Genomic DNA, 26,167 nt, shown 5'->3' with positions numbered 1-26,167 from the left:
TCCTCCTGGCCCCGCGGCGCCCGCAGCCCCGGGCACGGCTCCTGGGTGGGCAGTTACCGCGAGGCTGGCTGGTGTACGGAGTGAATATTTTATTTTACACAACATAACAACACAGCGTTGTTGTTTCTGTACAGCATCTGCCTAAAAACAAAGGCAACACCATTGTCACGGAAAAGAAATATACAGTCTGACCGTTTTAAAAAATATCATTTTACTGATTGATCCAGAAGTGGTTATTTGTTAGCTCAGAGGAAATTTCATTTCCTTTATAAAAGGCTTTTTCTGTGAAAACTCTCTCTTTTGTTTTCTGCTACCGCAGAACCAGGAAGCCAGTCCTAGAGTAGGGAAGGCACTGGTGCTGTTTCACGCTTTACGCTTTTTTTCACCCCTTAATCTTTTTTTTTCCTTTTTTTTTTTTTTTTTTTTTTAATCTCTGAATGTTGCCTTCGGTTTTGATATTAAATAAAATCAAATGAAAACTAAATAAAACCCTGTGTGCACTAGGTGGCTTATACAGAACCCCGCATGAACAAGCCATTAATCAGCAAGACAACAGTGGACTTCCAAATCCAATTCCCCAGGAGAGGGAGTTTCACACAACGTTTGGTGTTTTGTTTGTCATTAAAATAAAAATGAAAATTAAAAAAAAAAAAAAAAAGAAAAAAAAAGCAGGTCACACAGTGCTTTCCAATATCCACTCAGAACTGGAGAAAGTTGCTTTTCCACTATCCACATCAGAGCTGTCTGACTGGACTAGCATCCCGTTCATGGACAGGCTCCGTTTGGACCGCAGTCCAGCTGCGCCGCGGGCGCTGCCGGGGCCGCGGGGCTCCATCAGCTCGCCGCCCAGGGACAGCCTGCGCTTGGCTCGGGATGCGTCAGCTGGCAAAGTGAGGAACTTACTTGGCTTTGATTGTGCTCTTTTGTACGTGGGGGCCCCTTTGAGAGAGTCGGGGGGACGGCTAGCTAACTGCAGGGCAGTGGAGTTATTTCTGTTAGTGTTCTGGGACTCGATGCTGCCGACAGCTTCGCTCTGCGGCTCGCTGCTTGGCTTTGGCCCCGGCTTTCGCTTCTGCTTCTGCGAGACAGAAGTGCTGGAAGTCCAGGCAGGAGGCAAAGCGGAGGTAGTGGTGGCCGAGTCCTGGCTGGAGACGGTCTCCGGCGACTGCGTCACGCCGTCACTGGCAGCCTTGCAGCACTGGATGCCCTCCTCGTGCCCCACAGCCTGCTTGGACATCGACTGCGACAGCACCCCGCTGCAGCCCTGGATCTGAGCCCCGTTCGTCTGCGAGTACACGTTGCTGACCTTGGTGGCCTTCTGCTGCCCGTTGTTGTTACACACCTTGTAGCGGATCATGAGGATGATGATGAACACGAGCACGGAGGCCACAATAATCCCACCAATGATGATAATCATGGTCCCACCCAGGAACTGGGACTGCATGAAGTGGCAGCGCACATAATCCTGCTCGGTGGTGAACTGCGTGCAGCCCACCACCCTGGTGGCGGTGAGCGAGGTGATCCCGTCGTCGTAGATGGCCAGGACGCACAGGTCATACACAGTCCCAGCGGCCAGGTTGTTGACCAGGAAGGTCTTGCTTGTGGGAGGTATCATTCTGGGGGAGAAGGAAATCAGTGTGAATGAACCCGGCAGACCCGCAGGCACCGCCCGCCGTGTGCTGCAGCCCCTGGCCACGGTGACCACCACCAAAGCTCATCTCCTCCGTTCCCGCTGCTGCCCTGTGTGTGGTGCCGCAGCAGTCCCCGCCAAGCCCCCCGGCATGGCTTGGCATGGCAGAGCCCCCCATGACAGTGACTACGTCAAAAACATAACAGAAATCACCAAGCGAAGAGGGTTTTGAATGGTGTGACTGTTAGAGCTGGTGGCACAGAGCCTCTCTGCGCTCCGCTCGCACACCAGCATGGGCACCGCCGGAAAGCGCCACGAGGAACGCGTTTACCTTTCACCCTGGGTTTTCATAAAGCTGAGAGCGTTAAGATCCATTTAACCCATCCACCTTTACAACCCTTCTGCCAATCAGATTAGTTCAGAGGATTAGAGGTCCGCTTGGATTATCTAAAAATAACACCATTCAAGGTAATTTCCCTATTTGCGAGTAGAAAATTGCCTGAGTGTTTCCCACAGCTCCCACCATCTGCTTCCCAGGCAGGGCTCTGCTCGGACAGCGTGGTGTGGGGTCCTGCGGCTCCGGCATGGGGTCTGCCGGGAGCCGGGGCCGCACGCCAGTGCCAGGCAGCCTGGCAGGGCCCCGCTGCGGCGGCTGGGGCTGCCTTACCTGTAAACAAGGGAGTCATCGTAAGTACCGTTGTACTGGATTTGGAACATACGTATCCCGGGTATATTCCTCTGAAAATTGAACTTCAGCAGGGCTGTAGAGGATGTTGCTTCCGCAACGACCACCTTCTTGTCTTGGCTGACTTTAGTGTCCCCATTGCTGCTGCTCGTGTTGGAGCCTGACTTGGTGGAAGTGGAGATATCCGAGGAGCCGGGGTCGGGCTCGTGGATGTGGTTTGTGCTGTTCAGCAAGTGGGGGAGTTTGATTATGTGCAGGTCCACCGTCTGCGTGGCCTCCCCAGCCGGATTGGAAGCAATGCAGGTGAAGGAGCCCGTATCCTTCACCGTCGTTATAAGGATGTCGAGCGTCCCATTGTCGTACACCACGGACCTCGTTGCATTTGAAATCAGTTTGCCCTCAGGTGAGATCCAATGAATTGCTGGTTCGGGGTCCCCCCGGGCCTTGCACCGCAGCGCTGCCCGCTGGCCCTCCAGCACCCGCAGCTCGTGGGTGTGCCGGGTGATGAGAGGGGGCTCGCACAGGAACTCCTCCTCAGGGATCGACCAGAAGTACCGGCCAGACAAGAGCGTGGGAGAAGCACAGGTCTCCAGGTCGTCTTCCCTCGAAAGACGCCTCAGCCACAAAAGCTCGCAGTTGCAATGCAAAGGGTTCCCACCAAAGCTCAACGCAAAAGTCGAGGGGCTGATAATTCCTGAGGTTGCCAGTACCTGAGCTCGCTGGAAGAGAGGATCAGGCGGTAGCTTCTGCAGTTTGTTAGACGTGACGTCCAACCTGGTCATCTTGTGGAGATGGGAGAAGGTCCCCTTAGGAATATGGTCAATCATGTTGTGGTCTAGACTGAGGGTGTGCAAACTAACCATCTTCTCCACCGCATCCCAGGGGATGGTTTCCAGATTGTTGTAAGACAAATCCAATTCCTCAAGAGCTAAAACATCATCGAAAGCTGTGGAAGAAATTAAAGTCAGCTGGTTGTTGTTAAGTATCAAGTGGTGAAGATTGGAGAGTCCACTGAACATGTCATTGGTGATCTTAGTCAATCGGTTGCTGTTCAAATGCAAAGCCCGCAAATTGCGCAAGTCTGCAAATGCGTGAGGTGTAATAAAACTGATTGTATTCCTGGAGAGCGTCAGGTCCACCAGGCTGGTCATATTGGCAAAGTCTTTCCTTTTAATGTTTGTAACAAAGTTGTCTGCCAGCCGTAACTCCACGGTCCTCCTGTCAATGTTGGGAGGAACAAATAAGAGCCCTTTCTTGGCACAAAGGGTGGCAAGGTTCGGAGACAAAATCTGACAGACACAGCGCTTTGGGCAGATCTGAGCTCTCACCGCTATGCCAATGAACAGCAGAAACAAAAGCAGTTTTTCCATTGTAGATCAGGTTCAAGAGCCTGTAAGGAAGAGCAAACATCTGTTAGTCTCTGCAAGAGAAGAAAATGACAAAATAAAAAAGCAAAGACGAACCGTCTGTGGTTAAATCATCAAACCGAGGTTCGTGTCACAGTGTGTCATCCCCATCTTGTTACCTGATGTCTTTATCCTTCTCCGTGTCCTGACATAAGAGCTTCTATACTACCTTCCAGAAGAACCATTGAGAGATACACACGTTTGCGTACACACACGGATATATACAGACACCCAGACACTTACACACAACCGACAACATGATCTGGAAGCAGCTGGTGGCACCACACGTGGCGTCAGCGGTGCCTTTCGGGCCCCTCCTGCTAGAGCTCACCACACAACGCACCTCCACTCCAGGCACTCGGCTTTCCAACGGGTGCTCCTGACCTCACGCTCTGGAGTTACTTTGCCATAATGCCGTTTGGGTATTGAAAATGAGGGATGGTTCATGTGTGCTTTACTCGCTAAGCTAAAACTCACAGTGGCCTCTAAATCATGGCAGTTCAATGGGTTTATAGCCAACACTTAAGCTCTTAATGCTATTTTCAGAATAAACTCAGACGGAGCTAATTTTATGTCATTCAAACCCCAAAAATGCAAATAAAACACAAAAAAAAAACAACCACAAGAAAAGCCCCCACAACAACATGGATCTAAATAAAAGTGGAACGTGGGCTAATTTTAGATCATCACTGTTTTCCCGGCTGCCAGAGCCAGCAGTGCTGCACTCCTCTCCCAGAAAGCCTGACAGTTCAATTAGCCTTATCTCTTACAGCGCCAGATCCAGGATCCTCGCGGAGTATGGAAACAAGGAAGATAACAACAGTGCCCACACCCGCTAAATGAAATCATCCATCAGTGCCTACGCCAAAAGCTCGGCGAGGGCCGCGGTGCAGGTCCCTGCGCAGCCCCCAACGTCCCTCCCAGCGCGGGCGGGTGGGAGGACACTCCTCTGGGAGCGGGGGCACACTCCTGTGGAGACGCACCTACGTGTCCCAGAGGGAACTCGTGCCATCGTGAGCAACGGAGCTCTGCGGGACGCCACATCGGAAATGAAGCACTCGTCTCCCTTCGGGACTGATAAAGTCATACACGTACAGAACGGATTACTCAGACATATTATCATCCCAGAAATGTACTAATGAAGCTCATCCAAAATAAAATAGTCTCACAGCTAGCCATAAGCAGGAGTCTTGAATCGTCATGGATATTTACAGACTTTTAATGTCAGAACAACAACTACTGCTCCTATTGTCCAGTCCATCCATAGTCCATGCACAGTGCCACGCAAACTAAGAGGAGCCAACAAGGTGCAAAAAGGACGAGTGAAAATATCAACCTCTAAACCCTGCTCTTCAGCACTACCCATTTATTTTTTTCCTGATCCTGGGGGCTGTACGAATCATGACTACTGATTCCAACTCTTTAGTCCCCATTGGAAAATAAAAAAAAAAGAAGTCTTCAACTGAGTATGCTGCTGCGGGCATGGCCCCTCACTGCTGTAGCGCTGGGAACTGTTACCGGATCCGTTACTGTCACTGCTACCACTAACTGCAGCAGAAACCAATCTTCCCGGGCAGCGTCCAAACACTTTTTGCGGATTCAGTTTTGTCCGGCCCACGCCAGCACTGCGGGTTGGGGGTCCTGCAGGTGAGACGGACATGGAGGAGAATGGTGATGCCGAGCAGCGGAGGAGGAAGGACGGCAGAGCAAACCGCCTGCTACCGCTCCCAAACCCCACCGGTGATGCCCGGCTGGCCACTTCCCGATGCGGTGGCCGCAGTCATGGCCATGGGCCATCACACACCCTTTCCAGGTGGGACCTTTTTCTTTTAACCGAGATCTGGCAGGTAACAGATTCAAAGGGACTCGGCAACTCAGGGCATCTGCAGCACGACTGCCGGGTCCCCAGGCAGCCTTGGCTGGGGACATCACGCTCATTTAGATTTTCTAACTTAATACTGCTAATTTAGATTTGTAGTTGTGATTAAAGTAATGTGCTTGGATTCAGCCAAGTTCATTTGAAGAGCTATACAAGATTAAAACCAAATCAGCACGGCGCATTCACAAGTTTGGAAATACTGTTAGAAGATGAAACGGTGGCATAAGGAGACGTAGACTTAAACCGCAGCTGGAGCGACAAGGTTATGACAAGGTTACCCACCAGTGGACATGGCGTTCTTCAGATTTTAGCAGAGTCTTTGAGGTTTTGCCGGTGAGGTCCGGCGCAGGGGCACGGCCGGAGTGACCAGGCACCGCAGCACCAATGCCTCCCGCCTGCGGGGAGAACGGCAGCGCCCGAGCACGCCTCAACCGGACCCATTGGCAGTGAGTATGAAAATAAATGACTGCCCACCAGATCTAGCAACAAACCGAGGTCATGTAAAGAGCTAATGAATTTGAAATTTCTGCCTGGGATTGATCCAAGGGACACGGGAATGAAATGTTGTGTACGCCAGGCTGAGATTGCTTCTCTTTCCCGATGCATGGCTTGCTGGGGAGGGTTTTCCCCCATCTTCTTTGGGAGCAAAAGGTTTTATCATACTTAGCGCAGCATCTGCCCATGTGTCCCGTGCTACAAAGGGTCATTTGCACATAGTGAATTGCATAACCCACGGAAGCAGCAGGATCCAGGAGACAGTAATTAATTAACAAACGATTTCCACTGCATCCGATTGCGTTCAGATGGTAGGTGCTGCACAAAGCCAGCTTGCCAGGGAAACCCAACGCAGCACACACCGGTAGCTGCTCAGAGCCAGCTGCTAATACAGTGCCTGGCTCAGACATAATCTGTTATCACTAAGGTCATGACAGAAGCGATTGAGTGCCTTTCCTGCCCCTCCAGGCCTCAGCAGAAGACGTGATTTTCAAGGTCTTGGCAAATGCAATTTTGTGGTGAGAAAAAAAAAAGCCTAGAAGTTGATGATATTCACCTGCTGGGGATGAAGGATGGGGAAATAGCTGGCACCAGTCACCAAAGGCATCCCGCAGCCATGCTAAAATGGGTGCATATAAATGAAGATGCTGTGATATATGGCACAGGAGCTGCTAAAACTACTTAAGCAGAGAACAAGGAGCTTCAATTTCACAAAGGTCAACGATTTGTAAACACGCCTGAGTGTTTTGCTGAATCGGAAACAAAGCACCTAAGAAAACAGAAACACTCATATCATAGAACCTCACCAAGGCATCCCTGGGGCTCTGCTGGCCCTGGAGCCGTTGCATGGGCCAGGACCACGGGCCAGGAACATGATCTCTTGCCCCAGCACAGTGCACGGAGTTCCCCATGAGCTGGAAAACCCTCTCACGCCGGTGAGGAGCAACACCTCCCAATACAGGCAGCGAGGAGCCCTCAGCTGCAAGGCAGCTCCTTCTGATACCCAGCTGGCATATTTGCCTTGTGGGGAGCACATGCTGGTTTGGTTCTCTGATGCTGGTCATACTTGCTGTAGGACAGAGCAGGTTAATCAGCACGGGGAGGTACGCTACAGAGGAAATACTGTAGCCCCGTCTTTGCTAAAGGGCTTCAAACACTGTGATAAATACAGCTGCACCCCCTCTAACCTCTGGGGATTTGAAAAGCTCCAGGACATCAGGTTGTGCTGGCTCCAGGGCCGCCTTCGGTGCACCTGGCGCTGCCGCAGCAGTGGTCAGGTGCGCTCCAGGTAGATAAGGAAGCCCAGCCTAGCGGCGGAGGCAGGCTGGCTAATGAGCTGTTTCACGAAGCTGCGCTCGTTTTCCTCCAGCCTTCAGCCGCAAAGGATACGCATGCAAAGCAATGCATTCTGGGAAGCAATTCTTCTCCTTGTAATGAGGTCTAAACTGGCAAGATTAAAGTGAACAATAACAATTATTTTAATTAAAGAGATTTCTAGAGAAGGCAGAACCGGTATGGATAAGCCCTAGACCGTGCCACGTGCTGCCTGACGCCTGACAGCGAAGCTTCTGCTGTTTTCCCAGGGCAGGTGCTGGGAGCTACCCCCCTGCCTGAGAGCTCGCGGGGGTCCGTGTCCCTTCCTCGGAGCTGGGGGACATCGGCAGTGGGACCCAGCAGCGGGGCTGTGGCTGAGGGACAGAAGCTCTGGGGAGAAACCGCTGCCCTGTGGGTCAGCGTGGCTGCTGGATACAGTGCTGGGCATCCTTCCCCTGCTGCCTGAGGAAGGACCGCACCGGCACATCCCACCCACTGCGGCTTTCTGTGAGCAGCCACAGAGCTGGCGCTGGAAAACACGGGTTAGACTGACCTGTCATCTGAGCCACAAAGTCCCTCTACAGTTCTGTCTGAGACAGAAAATCAACTGGTTTTCTCCAGAAAGAAATAAGATGACCACAATGCTGCGGTGCAGGCAGCAAAACTGCAAATGAGAGCTTCCCGGAGGCAGAGGATGCTTAACTCAGCAAGTAACGGCAGCAGGGAGGGCAAGGCGGGACAGACGTCAAGGTGCGAGGGGAGGTGAAGGTGCGCCTCCCCGCGCTGCCTGCCCAGCGAGGGCCGGGGCACGGGACACAGGACACTTCTGCCCTTCAGTGCTGGGCCCTGGTGCCCTGCCCAGGGCTGCCGAGGGGAGGACGGGCAGATCTCACCGCAGCCATGGCAGGATCCCGGCCCGCCACGGCCCACGGAGCACCGCAGCACCGCACAGGAACGGGAGGGACACACTGAGCCACAGCCACGCTTGCAGCGGAGCCAGCAGCAGGTCTCACAAACGTGAGCCCACTTCGGTCAGTGTTCTGCTGCCTGAGCACCGCTCAGCGAGGCCACGGCAGCACCCGCCACACACTGGCAGCCACAGCCCGGCTCCGGTTCCCCAGCTCTGGCCACCCTCGGCCTCAGTCCGGGACCACCTCAGCCAAACGCCTGTGACAACAGAACAGTCATTACTTTATAGAAGGACAAAATGCCCACCCTGTCAGTGTATTAACTTCTTAATTGCTTTATTAATCAATTAACCATTTACTAAATTAGCACTGCTAAATTTCCAAGGAAGAGTGCAAATATTAACCTGCTAGAAAAAACACTGGCTGCTGCATAATAAGAGCGATGGTGTGTGCTGGCACGTCTGCTCCTGCTGAGTCCCGGCGATGCAGTGCCGCCCCGGCGCTGGGCAGGCAGCGCTCCCTCCCCATCTCCCTGCTCCCAGCTGCCCGGACAAAGGCGTTTGCACGAGGAACAGGGTTTGTTCAGGCCTGAGAAAAGGAGGCTCAGGGGAGACCTTATCACCACGTTCCAGGATTTAAAGGGTGGGTACAAAGCAGATGGAGACTGTCTTTTCACAAGGAGTCCCATGGCAAAGATGAGAGGTGACGGGTACAAGTTACTCCCGGGGAAATTCCGATTGGACACCAGAGAAAAAATTTTCACACTGAGATCAGCCATTGAAATAATCTCCCCAGGGAAGCAGTGGATTCCCCAAAATTGGACACTTTAAGATTCAGCCGGAAAGGATGCTGGGCCGTCTTGTCTACACTGTGCTTTTGCCAAGAAAGCTTGGACCAGATGATCCTTGAGGTCCCTTCCAACCCGGGATTCTGTGATTCTACGGTTCTGTGGTTCTATGAAGTGTTAACGCACAACAGTAAAAAATAACTACATCACCCAGGGTACTAAGTATAGAGAGTAGCACGAAACCACTACACACAGCATACACGGAACCAAACCCATGAAACACCAACTATCTCCAAGTGATTAATGCTTTGATTCACAAACACAGCGCTTTTATTTTGTATTCTCATGTGCACAAGAAGCCTTTCCCTGAAGGAAGGAGCAATTATGCGAACTACCAGGGAATCCTTCACTCAAGCACGTACCAATGTCCTAAAGACACATTGTCAGAAAACCGCCTGTGTGGAGCACGTTGCCCATGTGTGACTGCAGAGGGGCAGCGCTGTCTGTGCTGGCAGCTGCGGCAGGACAAGGCACAGAGCAGCTGGGGACACAGATGCTGAGGACACCGAGATGGTTTGTCCGGCAGAGAGGGAACCATAAATAGACCGAGCTGTACTCCAGGAAAACAGTATTCCCAGGGGAAGGGCTGGAACTGGAAGGTAAGTGACATGGAGCAAACAGGCAAACACAAGCAAACCAGAACAAGGAGTTTGGGGAGGGATGCGAGCACATTCAGGCAGGAGCCAGGTAACACTGGGCACGACGGACGCGTCCCCTAAAGCCAGGGCTGCCACCTGCGACCGGGGACCGACCCCACAGCTCATGTGGGACTAATGGAAACCACAGGTACCAATGCAACTGTCACTATCGCCAGCCCCATGCAGCCAGTATGGCCCCAGCGTGGCCAGCAGAGCCCCATGCTGAGCCACAGGAGCCCCTTACACCTTATCTTCAGCAGGGCCTGATGTTGTGAGGCACCCGATTTTTCCCCCGCTGTGCTGTGACCACCCCCTCACTGCACCCCTCGACACATCCCACTGCTGTTCTGGCACTGGGTGAGAGGGGGCAGCTGAGGGTATCCTGATTCCTAACGCCCCGCTCTGCCGTATGGCACAATATGTTGTGCCACAGTTTATTTTTGAAGTTTCCAACTACACGTAGTTCAGAAAGTTGCTAGCGGATTTCAAGCACCCATGCAACAAAACTTTCACATGGAGCTGGTCAACTGTTTCAGATGTTTTCATTTATAAAAGCGCACACAGGACCATCATTACTTACTCGTCCTCATGACCTGAGTCTCCCTGTTTATTCTCTTGTGGCTTTTAACAGCCAGTAGCGTTTGTCCCGGCTGAAGTGGCTGATCTGGTTTAGACCTTTGAGGGAGGGGTTAGAAGTCTCTGCTGAAGGGGCAGAGAGCCATTAGCGCCCGTGAGAGCAGCAGGGGGACACGGGCACGGGGGGGAAGCACTGGCTGTTTTGGGAGCACAGGGTCTCACCCACCCGGACAAACACCCGACAGCCCGACGCAGCCCCGCGGGTTCGCTGCGGTAGAAGGGGAGCTGTGTCTCGCACTGAATCAAAAGGATACTACACTCATTATGACAGTAAATTTTACACATCGCTCAGCTGTCTGCCTGCCCTGCAGACAGCCACGCACTAAGGGGCTGTCACGTGCCAGAAGAGAACCGAGGTGTTGCAGCAGTTTGGCTTTTTACTCCCCACAGTTCATCTGTTTCAGGAGCAGCTCTATTGCCTTCAATTGTTTGTAATCTTCAACAGAATTTGCAAGTCGTTACTTGCACTTATTTTGTCTGCTGATTTTATTATAATGCATAAAATTAAGAGCGTTTTGCTGTAATGCTTTGTTCCAAAGTCTCATCAGCATAGGGCAGAGCGATGATGGATTGAGGGCACCACCTTCACTGGGAACTCCTGCTGCCGTGAGGTGGGTCTGCAACCCAGTGTGCCTGCAGCTCCCCGAGCTCCGCGTCTCCCCGGGCCCATCCCAGCTCCCAGGCAGCCCTTCAGCGCAGAGAGACAGGTAAGCAGATATTTTCAGCTTCCATCCAGGGTGTTAGCTCCTGACACTGGTCTCGGTACGGGGTGCACAGCCTGCAGGACCCAGGCACAGCTCCCGGAGGAGCACAGCCTGTCCGTCCCGTGGGGCCGGGGCAGCCTGGCCGGCTGCTCAGCAGCAGGGGGAGAGCTCCAGCACCCTGCCTGCACCCCCATCCACTCCCACAGCAGGGACAGAGTCGCCTCCCCGAAGCCCCACAGCTGGGACGGGCACCCTGTGCCCGAGCGCACCGGCTCACCTGGCCGTGGAGGAGCACCAGGGGCGGGGGGGGACAGGGACACTGCTGGTTTGCAGTATCAGAGGTCAGTTGCTGCAAAGTCACCTGGCGAGCACTGGTATCACCAACGGGGAACGTGGGATTTGCTGCACAAAATCAGATCACTGGGACATCGCATCCTGTACCTCGCAGCAGCCCAGAGCAAACAACGTGACCCTCTCCAGGACAGACCCACACCTCCCGCATGCTTTAGCCTCCCTGTGCATGCCTCACTACCTGGGATGCGATCGTCTCAGCCTGCAGTGACACTGATGATTTTGAAATTGCTCATCCCTCCTTGATTCCCATCCCCTGTTTGGTCACTGACCTCAAAGGACCCTCACATATGTTGTATCACGGTCCCGCATCTGGGCAAAAAACCTCCCTTGCCTCATCACAGCTGGCCAGCTTATTCAGAAAATAACGGGAAATGATGTAAAAGAAACTCAGTCAGCTAAAAGGCAGACCCCTCCGCAGAAGACAGAACCACTGGGGTTGGCAGGACCCCCAGAGACCCCCTCGTCCATCCCATCCCACCCCTGCTCAGGCAGGGCTGTGGCCCTCTGACCCCAGGTATGCCCAGCACCAGGGGCATTGCTAAGGCGGGCACAAGGCAAGACCAGGCTCAGAACACGGGCCCCGGGGCGGCACTGCCAGCTCACACAGGGATGCTACATCTCCTGGCACAAAGTATGTTTCTTCCTCAAAAGCCCTGCTGCTGGATTTGTGCCGTTACTCACCTGTCTTCTACACAACAAAAGGCTTCAGCTCTTACCCTCGCAGAGTACAGCTTATAAACATGCCCCTAAAGCTCAGAAACTGAGGAGAAAAATAGGGTCATTATCCTTTATTTACTTTTAAAGCACTTTATTTTGCATGTGGTTCATATTGTCTGGAGCAGACAACACTCAAAAATACCAAGTCCTTAAAAAGACAAAAATAATACTGCGTTCCCCGCACCAGCACAAACGGAGCGTGGCTCCCGAGTCACAGCTGAAGAGTTTCCAGCCAGGGAACAAGGACATTTTCCAGGCATTTGGTTCCCTCCCTTCTGCTGGCACAGCTCTCTGTGCCCTGCATCTCCACAGGAGCGCCGGAGCCCTCCCAGGAGGCGTGGGCAGGCTCAGGATCCCCAGCCTGACGCCAGCCCCACGCTCAAGAGGGTGCCAATGCTCGTCACCCTGACCAGCGAGCCCCCAGCCTCAGCACCGGCTCGCAGCAGGCTCACCCGGGGTGCGTGCCACGCTGGCCTGCACCCTGGTAACACCGGGCTGAGCGCAGCTAACGCAGCAGGGTCACAGGGAATTCCAGGGATTTGGTTTGTTTTTCCTTTTTGTTCTGCTCCCTGCCACTCCCCCCACTGACGGGACACACGTGTCTCAGCGAGCTGCTCTGAACACACGGGCACTGGCACCCTGGCCACTGGCTGCCTGCTCTGCGCACCCACAGCAGCCTGGCGGGGCCGTCACCGTGAGTCCCCTGCGCTGGGCAGACAAGGTGGCAGCACGCTTCCAGCACACTTCCAGCATGCCTCCTGCACACTTACTGCTGGCACAGCCCTGAGCCCACGGCCACGCGCGAGAGCTATGCGTAACGCTGCTCAGCTACCACCATTGCCGGCAAAAATGAATGCATTTGAAATGCGATGAATTAAATGCTGAACAAGTCATAGAGGAAGGAGAGCTCCGACATGCGGGGCTGCGGCGGAGGCAGCTCATTAGGCATTTGTACCCCAGACGAGGAGCTGAGAGTGATACATGGGATGACTCAACACGGCAGCGCAGGAACACGACTGAAGCTCTGTAATTTATTAATAGCTGTGCCGTGAGAAAAACCAGCCGGGCGATCCCCCGTGGCCCCCCAACACGCAGGGCTCGGGGGGGCACCTCTCGCTGCCTCCCATATGGCTTGGGGAGACGGATACTTAAACAAGCACAAACCAGAGCGGCTTCTGAGAAAAACCCCGTTCAAAATGTTGTGATAAAATACACGCTGAGGAGAATGGTAAGAAACATACTGTGGTCACGGGCTGTCAGCGGGAGCCCCAGATAGGGAGCCTGGCCCTCAAGCCCCAGTGCTGCACCCACACAGGCTCTCCCCAGCACCCGCCACGGCTGCTGCTCCATCCTGGGGCGGGGGGGGAATTAACAGCAGCACACAGTTTGGTACCACAGCTGAGAGCCTATTTTGGCTTTTTCCTTTGTATTTCCTCCTTGTCCTTGAAACAGAAAGTCTCAGCAATACATCCTCTCGGTCCAGCAGCGCTGTTCCCTCCCAGGGAAACACCAGCTTCCCATGGCAACTCTAAACCAGTGTACATTAGTAATTACCAGCAAGCACCAGACTTACCACCGGGATTGTCCATCACCACTACACACGACTTTGCACCCATAGGAAGCTGCGTGCACCAACACAACGCCAGCAGCCAGGGCTGCCCACTTGGTGTCCCAGCTGGGAGGGCTCCGCAAACACAACTGGGCTCAGACAGACGGAGCGCTCGCCTTCCTGGGCCCCCCCATCTATAAAATGTGCATTATGGACTCCTTCCTTTTCCTTTCCTCGAGCCCCCAGTAATTATCCATGTGGCTGTACGCAGTGTGGGAAAGGCAGCACAACCGCCTTTGCGGCCTCTCATTGTCTCGCTCCATCGGCTCTCAGAGCCCCTCAGGGCAGAGGGGACGGGGCCCAGGGCAGCTCTCTCCCTGCACCCCAGCGCCGGGCTGGCCGAGCCTCTCGAGCCGGGCCCTGGCCCCAGCACCCACCGTGCCCCCACCCTGCACCCCATCCCCATGCTGCGCTGGGCTGGGGCCAGGGGCTCCCGCAGCAGGGACGGCACAGCCCCCCGGCTCCACAGAGCAGGGGGCCTCACCAAAAACCATCTCAAGTACATCATCAAATGAATGATGGGTTTTACAGTGAGAAACACCAAGCTATTGCATTTTCCAGCTCCTGAGGTATAGTATACTAAATATTATACAAACATGCTAAATGTTGACAGTAAAGTCGGCATTAATTGCACAGCTTAAAAATGCGAGCAAGCCTAAGTGAATAAAGTGAATAATTGTTTAAAAACCCAGCTTTTAACTTATCAAAACATTTTTATTGAATTGCAATATTGTGGCATTTTCAAAACTAAGTGTTTTTGCAACATCAAAACACAACCGGGATTTGCTTTGACACTTCTCTGTCACCAAGTTTGGCAAAGCAGCGCGTTCCCAGCCGGCGCGGGGAGGCCAGGCTGCCCGCTCGTCCCTGCAAAATCTGCCCTGCACCCTCCCGGCCAGCGCAGTTTCAGGAGCGAGCCGCTGGCAGCAGACAGGTCTGCGTGTGGAGAGGCGAGTGGCAAGCCCTGATGTAGGGGAAGAAGCTCCTCGGGGCCACCACCAACCTGGAGCCCTCCCCAGCACGGAGCCTGCCCGAGCAGAGGCACCCGACGCAGCTGGGGTGACTGGGTGCCAGCCACAGTCACGTACTCACAGGAGCATCCTGTGTCCCCGTTCATGGGGAGCATACCCGAACCACTGGCTAACTGCTGCGAAAGGATGCAGAGAGCCAGGAGACTCACCTGAAACACAGAGCACTTCTCAATGGCAGGAAGCCAGAGAGAAGGGAGAGTGCCACAGCCCAGGGTATCTGGCCAAGCGGCTGCCACTCTCCCACTAAATCCTGCGACTCGCACAGATCCGTCTCCTCTGGCAGCGCTGAGCAGCAGCTGGGCTGGCAATGATACACCTGGGTTAGGGCACGGGCTCCCTGGACATTGCCTCACAGCACAAATCCAAGGACAATCCCTGAAGATGCACTTCCACCTTTCCCTTTCTCTTTTGACTTTGGTTTTAAAGGAAATGCAGGTTTGAAAACTCAGCACCAAGTGGTTGCTTCAGAAATGTCTGCCCAAACACGGAAGCCCAGAAAGCACAGACCGGTTGGAGTAAGGAGCAAAGGTGCAGGGCACAGGCACACATATGCCGGGAATGCCAAGCTGGAGCCGGTGCCGCTCAGCTCCTCCCCTGACAACACACTGCCACACATGTGCTCCGTACCTGCCCAAGGACCCTGTCCTGTGAGGAATCAGGGTGGATGGCACCCACCTGATAATTACCCGTTAAATATTTTGTTTTATCTGCACTTTTGTTTTATGTTCACTTACGGCATCAGGATTTATTTACTGCTCACTGCTCAAGCTTTGCTCTGAAGAGAGTTATATTATCTTCTCCTTTGGCTTTTCTCAATGATGCCCTACAACGCTCGCCTATGTTCTAGGCTCCCCTGAGAGGGCAGATAATGCCATCCCTGTTTCACAGGTAGGAATCACAGAGCCACAGCACTGCCCCGGCTTCTGCTCCTGGCCCCCCTCAGATGCCTGCCCCTGCCCCCTGCGTCCCAGCTGCTGGGGGGAGGCACGGGCACCTTCTGGTGGGGCAGGAGAAGGTAGGGCTGGTCCCCCAAAGGGCACCCACCCCTCACCCACGGCCCAGCCACAGCCTGGCGGGAACGTGAGGTTCACAGCGTGTGTGACACCAGTGATGCTCTTCCTCCTGGCACAATCCCGCTGCAGACTTTTCATGGGCATCAAGCGATGAAGATGGCAAAGTCCTCCCCAGATTAAGTCACCAGTTTGTTTTCTACTTAAAAATAATCTCAGAAACTGCTGAAACATTATTAGATGATCTTCAAAGGTCCCTTCCAACCCAACCCATTCTGTGATTCTACGCATCAAATGAGACCGATCTCAGCCGGAGGTAGGCAATCGATACCCAGCGCTTCAGCCCAAACGCAGCCTGAACACTTATGTAAAACATTGTTACAAACTACTGAAAACAAGGGTAAGATGTGGAAAAGTCCGACAGCCCTACTAACAAGCACAGTCACGAGGTTCTTAACACGAGGAGTCTCTGAAATCAAACTGTTAGAACTATTCTTGAGAGAGCACGCTTTTGACAAAGCTGCAGATCTGCTTTGCTGGAGTTCTAATCCCAGACTACAAAATTCCACAGAAAATTTAACCAAAGAAACCTCAAAATAAACTTCTCTGGTTTTCTTTTTTTTTTTTTTTTTTCACAAGCAGCCTTTTACAAAGCCCTGGAGGGAGTCCCATGGGGACCCCTGGGGTGCCACCCACCCCAGTATGTCACTACCTCTCCCGCGCTCGGCTACCGCCATGGCTGCGGGTGGCACGGTGGCTTTCCCGAGTGCTGCGGCTGGCCGGGCAGCTTCCACCTCAACAGCTTTTGACAGCAAACCACGGTTCCCAAATCCAATTTTCCCACAAGGAAAATCTCATTATTTCTATCAAAAAAACTCATTTGCCGTTCAGAGAACCAAAACAAGACGCTTTGCTCCAGCTTGTTTGGACACCAATTGGGATACTTCCCACGGCCGTTTCACCTGTCTGGAAAACACCTGGCAGGGTCCCGGTCTCCCCGCCCGCTCTGCGTGGACCCCGCTCCACAGGACGAGGGGCTGCCGAGCACAGACTCGGGCACCGCTGCTGCCCCTCACACGCAGGGACAGTGCTCCTCTCCCGGCACGGCTCACTCTCGCCTGTGCACGCTCCCTGCGGCTCTGCCTGCCACTTCCAACAGCCGTGACCAAGCACTCTGATAGCAACACTCCTCGTGCTGGCGAGTCACAGCGTGGGGAAATCCGCAACTTTATTATTCTTGTCAAACGCCCACCAGCACCCAGCAAGTGTCAGCTGCTGGATCTGCCTGCGCCATCAACCCCTTTGGGGGAGCATGGCTCCGGGGAGAGGGGACCAGTGCTGGGGGCACAATGGGTGGCAGCTGCCTCAGTGGTACAGCAAGGCCAAACAATCCCACAGCCACATCTCGGGTCTGACCTTATGCCCATTCCCACTTCTGGGCTCCTGTCCAGGCAGCCTCCCCATCCCAGCGACTGCTCCCGGTGCCGAGGTCCCCACTTGTGGTTTGGAGGCCAAAGCCCAGACCCCATGTCTGACTCGGAGGCTCTTGCTCCCATCCCTGGTGTGCCGCTCAGTGCCACAGCCAGCGAGCGAGGTGGGGAAACCCCAGACGGCACACAAACACACATGGGGTTCTGGTCATTTATTTTCCAAACAGCCAAGAGAGCAATTTCATCCTGCAGTAGCAAAAGGGAGCATGAAACTATACATCCCAAAACCAGGACACCAAAGAGTCCTTTCTTTCCTCTATGCAGGGAACGGCAGGAGGCTCAGTATGAAAATCACCCAGAAGGATTATTTCATCCAGGATCAGATCCTGACAAAAGGCTGGCACCACTGCATGGCAAAACCTGAAATGCAGTGTGACAAACCCTGGCACGCATCGCTGTGAGCAGGTACATGGAAGAGACAGTGGAAGTGGCAAAGCCGGAATGATGTCTACCAGGACCAGAGGCTCTTGGCCATGGGGTCCCACAAACAAAGTGGGATACAAGGCAGAAATGCCCGTACGCCCGGGTGCAGCCACCCACACCCTCTGCCCCACCAGCCCGGACACTGCTGTTCGAAATAAAGCCACAGCAAGAGAGAGAGTCAGTGTGTGCCAAAGGTGCTGCCGCAGCTTCTGCTTGCCCAGCTAAGGATCCGCTCCTGAAAACAGGAAAGCAAACATCTCCACCACGCCTTGGATTCACCTCAGAGTCACTGGTTCACTCCTGGAAACTGCCAAAAACATACGGGATGGAGAAAGCTTTACCTTACTCGGAGCTGTGTCACGGGAGCGCTTTTGGGGCACAAAAAGCTCAGATTTGTCCACAGCCAAAGACATCCATGTGCAAAGGCCCAGGGGCCTCTTGTCTTTAAACAGGGGATCGTCAGGAACCGCTGTGGCTGCCTTGGCACACGTATAAACTCAATGCTGCAAAGCTCCCAGTCCCGAGAAGACTCTGTGCCCTTCCCTCAAATCCAGCGGATTGCTCTTTAATAAAAATACTGTCCTTTCAAAAATGTCTGCAAACTCCTAAGTTTAAACGTAGCACTTCATCCACAACAAGTCGGGGCCTCGTCTTTTCCCCTTAATCCAGTCTTTTATCCTTCCTCTGAGGCTTATCCCAGTGCACATGCTTGGGAAGGGGCCCGCTTCTGGCGCCGGCTGCAAGCCCTGGCACAGCCGCCTTCCCCAAGGACGGCACCTGCCGGAGCCTCGAGCTTGAAGGTGCCTGCTGGGGCCATCGGGAAGCCGGGGGCCCATACTCCTCAGGTGCATAAAGGAGCGAACCGCTCTCTGCCACACGGCTGACGCTGGGTCGCCAGCCCCACGCCCAGCCTCCTGCTCCGGGACGGCGCCGCAGGGATCAGGTCTCGCTCAGGGGCAGTGGGGATCCCTCGGGGGGGCTGGGACCCTGGCACCTCTGCGTATGTTGCTGCTCAGAGGCTTTTATCAACTGCTTGGCAAGGAAGATCTGGAAGGACAGAACCACGGGCAGCTGGGCTGTGCTGCATAAACCCGGCCAGCAGGAGAGGAGAGCGGTTTGGGGCGGGGAGGAGCGCTCGCCCCCCACGCAGGGCTCCCCACAGCCCAGGGCTCAGCACGACCCCCTCCCAGCCCAGCTCAGGGCCCAGCGCTGCTCGGGGCGGCCACCGCCACTCACCGCACAGGCTGGGGGACTTCACCCGCCCAGCCAAACCCCCCATCGAGCCTGGGATGTCCCTGGCCTGGTGACACATGGGGCTGCGTGGCTGACGGGCCGAGGCTGATAAATAAACACCTCGCCCCACAACAGGGCATCCTCCTGCACGGCTGTGCCCTCCGCTTGGGAGCCGAGCCCCGGGCAGGGGCAGGGACAGAGGGCAGGGGACAGAGGGCAGGGGACAGGGCTCCAGGGTTGAGTTCCATGGAGCCCAGGGCACAGTGCTCAGTTGTGCTCAGGCCGGTGGCCCCGAGGGCTCTCCCATCTGCTCCCCTACAGCTAAGTTTCTGAAAAATTTGGTCCATAATCAATTGTGATTAATCAAAGTGCATTCTGCAGGGATGAAAGTGCTCGCAAAGTGGAACAACCCCCACTAACTTCAGTTCTATTCACCCTACACCAGGAGGGCTGAGAAACACCATTTGTGAAGCATTAAAGTGCCACATTCTGGGTCTCTCGGAAGGAGAGCGAGTGCGCATGCCTCTGGAGGAAGCTGGGGCTGGCACACAGCGGGGGCTACGGCCTCGCAGCGAACAGTGAACAGAAACCAAAATGTTCCACCCACCCCACTGGGACAGCTGTCACAGGATCACAGAATCATAGAATCATTACGATTGGAAGGAACCTTTAAGATCCAGTCCAACCATTAACCCAGCAGTGCTGAGTTACCTCTACCCCATGTCCCTCAGCACCACGTCTGCCCGGCTTTTAAATCCCTCCAGGGATGGTGACTCCAGCACTGCCCTGGGCAGCCTCTTCCAATGCTCGACAACCCTTTTGGTGAAGAAATATTTCCTGCTATCCAATCTAAACCTCCCCTGGCGCAACTTGAGGACGTTTCCTCTTGTCCCATCGCCTGCTCCTTGAGAGAAGAGACCGACCCCCCCTGGCTACCCCCTCCTTTCAGGGAGCTGTAGAGAGCGAGAAGGTCTCCCCTCAGCCTCCTCTTCTCCAGGCTGAACACCCCCAGCTCCCTCAGCCGCTCCTCACAAGACTTGTGCTCCAGACCCCTCACCAGCTCCGTTGCCCTTCTCTGGACACGCTCCAGACACCTCAATGTCTTTTTTGTGGTGAGGGGCCCAAAACTGGACACAGCACTCAAGGTGAGGCCTCACCAGTGCTGAGTACAGGGGGACAATCACTGCCCCAGTCCTGCTGGCAACACTGTTCCTGATACAGGCTAGGATGCTGTTGGCCTTCTTGGCCACCTGGGCACACTGCTGGCTCATATTCAGCCAGCTGTGACCAACACCCCCAGGTCCTTTTCTGCCAGGCAGCTCTCCAGCCACTCTGCCCCAAGCCCATAGCATCCATGGGGTTGTTGTGACCCAAGTGCAGGACCCGGCACTTGGCCTTGTTGAACCTCACACCATTGGCCCATTGATCCAGCCTGTCCAGATCCCTCTGCAGAGCCTTCCTACCCTCCAGCAGGTCAACACTCCTGCCTGTGAAGGGTGGTGACGGGGACATGGTGCCCTGGCAGTAGGGAAGGAGGGGGCAGCCGGATGCCAATGTCCCCATCCAAGTACCGGCCGAGCACCTGACTGCAGCACAGCGTGCCCTGTAGGGAAGGCAGGGGCACGCACAAAGGCATTGAGCCGCAGAGTCCAACCCCAGGTCTGGCACAACTCTGCATCTGCTGTGCAAGTGTGAGTGGTTACGGCAGGAGAGAGGAAGACACCCAAGGAGACCTTCAGACCAGCTAATTGCCTCTGATTGAACCCCTCTGCCTGGTTACGCCGCTCGCCAGCACAGCCTCGCTGCAGTGCCTCTGCCATGCGGGAGCCATGAGGGCACGCACAAGGAAGAGAGGCACCGAGTTACTCCAGACACGTTGAGCAAATGGATCCAGGGCAGAGAGGCGGGTGTGCAACCTGCTGGCAGAGCTGGCCACACAACTCCTGAACGCCCCTGAAGCCACCCCTGCCTGACTGCCGTGGTACAGCAGCACAGGATGCCCAACTTCAGCAATGTCTAACTTATCGCTGTGACAAAAATGTAATAAAATCATTCCCCAGGTTGCCTTTACCAAAGAAACACCGAGGATTTTAATGCACCAACATTTCCCAACGGGCATGAGCCCAGAGACTGCACGGGGATGTGGACATGGGGACACGGGCCCAGGGTGCTGCGGCCGAGGCAAGCGCCCACACAGTGTGATCAGGAGAGATCGGCAGCGGAGGAAACAGCACCGTCGGAGAGGGAAGTCATCAGCACGACGCTTCAAAGTAAAATTTGGGGGTTAATCATAGGTAGATTTCCAAGCCTGAACAGTTTGTAGGCTTTATCAAGCGCTGCAAAAATAACTTGTTTCTTCCACTGCCCCACTTCCGCAGTCTACAAAATTAAATTAAAAGTAAACTAACAATGATTTGCTCCAGATGGACATTTATTATCCTAGTAATAATATCTTGCAATTGTTGCAGGATTAACTGAGGCCAATTCTTTTCTTAGTCACCATACTCTTACATAAACATATAGTAAATTAAATGATCTAAAACCAGACGGGCATTTATTAGGGTTGCCTCTACACTTTCCTGAATGTCACTTCTGGATGTGAGTCATAAAACATAAGCTGGATTTTAAGTTCTGAAGTTTAATCTAATGTCAAGTAATACCAGGTACAAGCCATAGATCTCTCTCCTGAAAGAATACCTATTTAGTATTTAGGTTTGGCCTGTTAACTGGTAAATCAAAAAGGATGTGGTCAAATTAGCTACTGAAATGATATAAGATGTGCCATGTCTACAGCAGCCTCAACACTTCAAAGGCAAAGCCAGGGAATCTCAAGGAGATAAAACATTTTCATCACAATAACGAATGATGTGCTCCGGCAGAATACATGTAATAAAGGAAGGACAACAAGAGCTGAAATGGAAATTTGTTTTGCAGAAGCCAAGAATAGTAAATGATTTATATGCACTTATTTTAATTTATTTTCAGGCTGAGTGCAATTTATCTAAAGTCATCAAAAATTAATAGGCCATACAGAAAGGAGTTTTAATAAATTCAAACTTAGGGGCATACAGCAAGTACGTCTCTTCTCAATTGCTATTAGCACTTAACCATCTAATTAATCCACCACGTTATCTACCCTGGAAGCCCAAGCAATCCCCCTTTGCAAGAAGGGGTCTGACAGCCGCGGCCCTGGCTCGGCTCCTGGCACAACCCTCGGCACGGGGAGGTCGCAGGGCGAGGGTGGGGGTCCCGGCGGGGCTGTGCCCTGCCCACGCCAGTCCACAGCCTGGCCCCAAAGCCATCAGCTTCTTCAGTCACTAATTGCCGGAGCCAGGATGCTGCAGTCTGAGCATGGCACGCCCCAGGGAAGGAGACTACCCACAGGGATGGTTTGAGGTGACACTGCTCCAGCAGGTGAGCCCCTGGCAGAGGCTCTGACCGACCCTGGAGTAAATTCCAAACACTTCCAGGAGATGGGAAATTCCTGAGATGCAGGAGCAGCCCACGGCTCAGCAAACACCCAGTATCTAAAAACCCTGTGCCAACCGCAAATGGCACCATCACCGCACACGGCTTGTGTTTTGCACGCACAGGGCAGTGCTGGGGCGGGGGGGAGTGCGGGGCAGCCCCCGGGAGAGGTTCCCACACACTGGCCATCAGCCAGGACGGGGGAGGCAGTGCACGTTCCATCCCAGCACCCCGGCTTGACGGGGACCCTGGGGACACGGGGTGAGGCAGGGAGCGGTGGCTGCCTCCCCGCAGCTGAAGGGCAGGGAAGAAATGGAGGTGATGTAGTCCCCAACAGAAATCCAGCACCAAGCGGAAAGCCCTGCCTTTCCCCATGTTCATTCAGAGTGCGTGCACCAAAGAGGCTCATGACCGCAACGCAGGCGGCCGATGCTCAGATCTCCGTAGGGGCTCACGCAGCCAGCAAGGGGACACAGCTCCCAGTGACCCTTCTGCTCCAAAGGAAATCAATGGGCACACTAAAAGGAGTATTTTCCTTTACCTACCAACGATGACTGTTTCAGTGAAATACTGGGACCCATATTTTTTTAAAACTTCAGATACATCTGTCAGGGTTGGGCAATTTCGCCTATAAGAGAAACTTTGAATGTGCCATAAGGGAGAAACTATTTTTGCAATCTTCCCTTTGGCTTAAAATCTGCTGCTGGGATTTTTTCAGGAGGTAGAGCCCTGCACACTTGAAAAAACTGACGGCGCTAAAATACATATTTATGGTTTCCTCATATAGGGAAAAACAACAGAAGAAAGTAATGATAAGCTGAACAAAATGTTAGCAGAGGTCTGGAAACAGGACAGACAGCACATTGGGGATCGGGATCAGTGGCAGAGTCAGAGGCAAAACAGAAATAAAAGGGCTACTCAGGCAGAGGCGCTGAACCCCAGCCACTGCCCCATGCCATCTGCCAGGGGCAGGCCAGGTGAGCACAGGGGTGCTCGGCCGCAGGGGTGCTCAGAGAATCGTAGAGTAGTTTGTGTTGGAAGGGACCTTAAAGACCACCCAGTGCTACCCCCTGCCCTGGGCAGGGACACCTCCCACCAGACCAGGTTGCTCCAAGCCCCGTCCAACCTGGCCTTGAACCCCTCCAGGGATGGGGCAGCCACAGCTTCTCTGGGCGACCTGGGCCAGGGGCTCACCACCCTCACACCAAAGAATTTCTTCCTCAGATCTAACCTAAATCTCCCCTCTTTCAGTTTAAAAACGTTCCCCCTCATCTGATGGCTCCCCTCCCTGCTCCAGAGTCCCTCCCCAGCTTTCCTGGAGCCCCTTTAGGGACCGGAAGGGGCTCTAAGGTCTCCCCGGAGCCTTCTCTTCTCCAGGCTGAACACCCTGAACACTCTCTCAACCTGTCCTCACAGCAGAGGGGCTCCAGCCCTCCCAGCATCTTCATGGACCTGCTCTGGACTTGCTCCACCTTGGATCCTGCTCGGCTGAAGGGATGCTCAGACACAGGGGTGCTTGGCCGGGTCTGGCCAGAGCTCGGGCTCAGCAGCACACACCAGCTCTGGCTGCACAGGCTGCAACGACCGACAACCGCTGCCAGTGGCCCCATCCCCGTGGCACCCAGCAAGTCGCTCCCTTGGGTGACACACAACATAACTCATTGCGCCTCAGCTGGATTCAAAAATCAGGGAGTTGACCCTCCCAAAAAGAGTGAAAAGTAAATTTGCAGAGGACACAGCAGAAGATAACACACTGCAGAAAGTCATTAAGCTTATCTGTAGTGCAATCAGGAAATTATACGCCAAACTCGCACTATCAGTTCATATCGGTTCTTTCCATAATGGCCAGCTTAGTACTTAGAGACAACAGAATAATGATGCCACACGGCTTAAAAACCTGGTATGCTTTGGAGACTATATGAGGTCCCTGGGTGTAGGGAAGTGTGTAAGGAAAGCTGCCTTGGGCAGGATGGAGACAGGAGAACCTGCGGAAGCCTGTGAAATGTAAAGCCTTGCTCTCAAAGGAAGGTCCATGAGCAGAGATCAGCGAGAACCATTGAACCAGCCTCAGACGGACTTATGCTGAGGAACAAGGACTCATTACGCCGGGTGAGCACCGGTGCTTGCACCGTCACACGGTCACATCAAACAGATGACTGGTTGGCACTTACCAGGTACAGGACACCAGAAGTTCAGTGTGGCAGGACTCTGCGGGGCTGCAGCGGGACCAGTGGACAGGGACTGTGGACCCAGCATCCGTCATACAGCCTCCAACATCAGTTAAACAGCTGCCAATCAATCGAACGTGAAACTCTGCAGACGACAGCCATGGCAGCGAGGAGCTCGCTGTGCAGGTCACCAGGTCTGGAGCAGCTCAGATCAGCTGGGCTCAGATCAAGTCAGATCAGATCAGGTCAGATCAGAGCAGGTCAGGTCACGTCAGATCAGGTCAGGTCAGCAGCTCTGGTCTCCGCCACTGACCTGCAGTGGAGCTCGGAGGGGGCCCTGACGCTGGGTGGGATGTTGTGTAACCAACAGCTGGAAATCATCCTTCCTACCCTGGTCAAGTTACAGTAAAATGTAACTGCACCTAACGAAGACAAGCAAGGGGAGATGCATGCCGGTTACAGCCTCCGAGCCCGAGAGCACGGCTCAGGACACCAAGGGTACCAGAGGGGTGATCGCCACCCCTGGGAAATGCAGACTGCTGAGAGGCTGTGGAAAGCGATGGGAGAGGAGACAATTAAACTCCTATTTCTGATGTGGAAAGGGAAGCCATGAGACTGAGGTCTCAGGGATAACCCTGGAGAGAAATCAGGAGCTGGGCTTGACAGTGAGAGTCCCCAAGCCCCTGTAAAACTGGGAATGCTCCCAAAACAGCATGGCAGAACTTGGAGCACCTTGAGAGCGTCTCTAGCTGCCGGGGTGTCCATGCGAGGAGCAGGCGCTGGCCCTGGAAGAGCAGAGCTCCAGCCGAATACACCAGTTTGAGGTGTCAAGGCTGGAGAGGGTGTCCTGGGATGAGGGGCTGGTGGCGCCTGTGACTCCATGCTCAGAGCATTGGGCACTTCACACACTGCCCACCACCGCTCCTGGGCACCCCACACCCCATCCAGATGCTTCAGATGCTCCAAGGGTGGCCTGGCAAAAGCAAGCACTGGAGAAGCCCAGAAATCACACACGCACACACCCCCGAAGTCCCCAGCAGAGGAAGGGATGGGGAGGCGGAGGAGCCAGGGAAGGCAGAGCATCCAGGAATGGCTGCTGGGACAGGGTGTGGGAGCGGGGCTGAGCACGCCAGCACTGTCCTGCAGCACATCCCAATGGCCAGCTTTCCAGGAGCAGGGAGGACAGGAGATCTAGACACTTCCCATCACCAGATCTGCGGGAAAAGCCTGTGGTGGGAATGGTGCGGGATGTGAGCAGGAGGGCAAAGCCAGCGGGAGGCTGGCAGGGACAGGAGAGGGATCTGGCCCGGCAGGAGCTGACAGCACAATTCCCCCTGGACCCAATCATATTTAATTTTTCTATCAATTTTCATTAGCCTTTTCCAATTCCTCTGGTTCGTCCACAGTGTTCCAGGATTTGTTAAAAATAAACCATTACTGTCTCGGGGAGCTCCTTGGCCAATTATTTTAATACTCCTGGGTACCAGTTATCCAGCTCTGTCACTTTTAAAATGCCTTACTT

At 54.1% G+C, this 26,167-nt stretch overlaps 1 protein-coding gene across 2 annotated transcripts in view; it reads right to left on the bottom strand.

The window, feature by feature from the left end:
* Positions 1-26,167, bottom strand: part of LRFN5 (leucine rich repeat and fibronectin type III domain containing 5) — a 52,181-nt gene that overhangs the window by 5,741 nt on the left and 20,273 nt on the right. The window contains exons 2-3 of one of the 2 annotated variants that reach the window (XM_063333700.1): positions 2,298-3,705; positions 904-1,616 (exon numbers count right to left, since the gene is read on the bottom strand). In XM_063333700.1, coding sequence (XP_063189770.1) covers positions 904-1,616; positions 2,298-3,685 — 2,101 coding nt within the window. In that variant the 5' untranslated portion in view covers positions 3,686-3,705. Of the gene's footprint in view, positions 1-69; positions 1,617-2,297; positions 3,706-26,167 lie in introns of those variants that run through there. The other variant, XM_063333699.1, reaches the window with a different exon arrangement.

Source organism: Chroicocephalus ridibundus, chromosome 4 (assembly GCF_963924245.1).
Source record: "Chroicocephalus ridibundus chromosome 4, bChrRid1.1, whole genome shotgun sequence".
Lineage (NCBI taxonomy): Eukaryota > Metazoa > Chordata > Aves > Charadriiformes > Laridae > Chroicocephalus > Chroicocephalus ridibundus.
The sequence above is the reverse complement of the archived record's forward strand: the minus strand, read 5'-3'. Positions and strand labels throughout refer to the sequence as shown.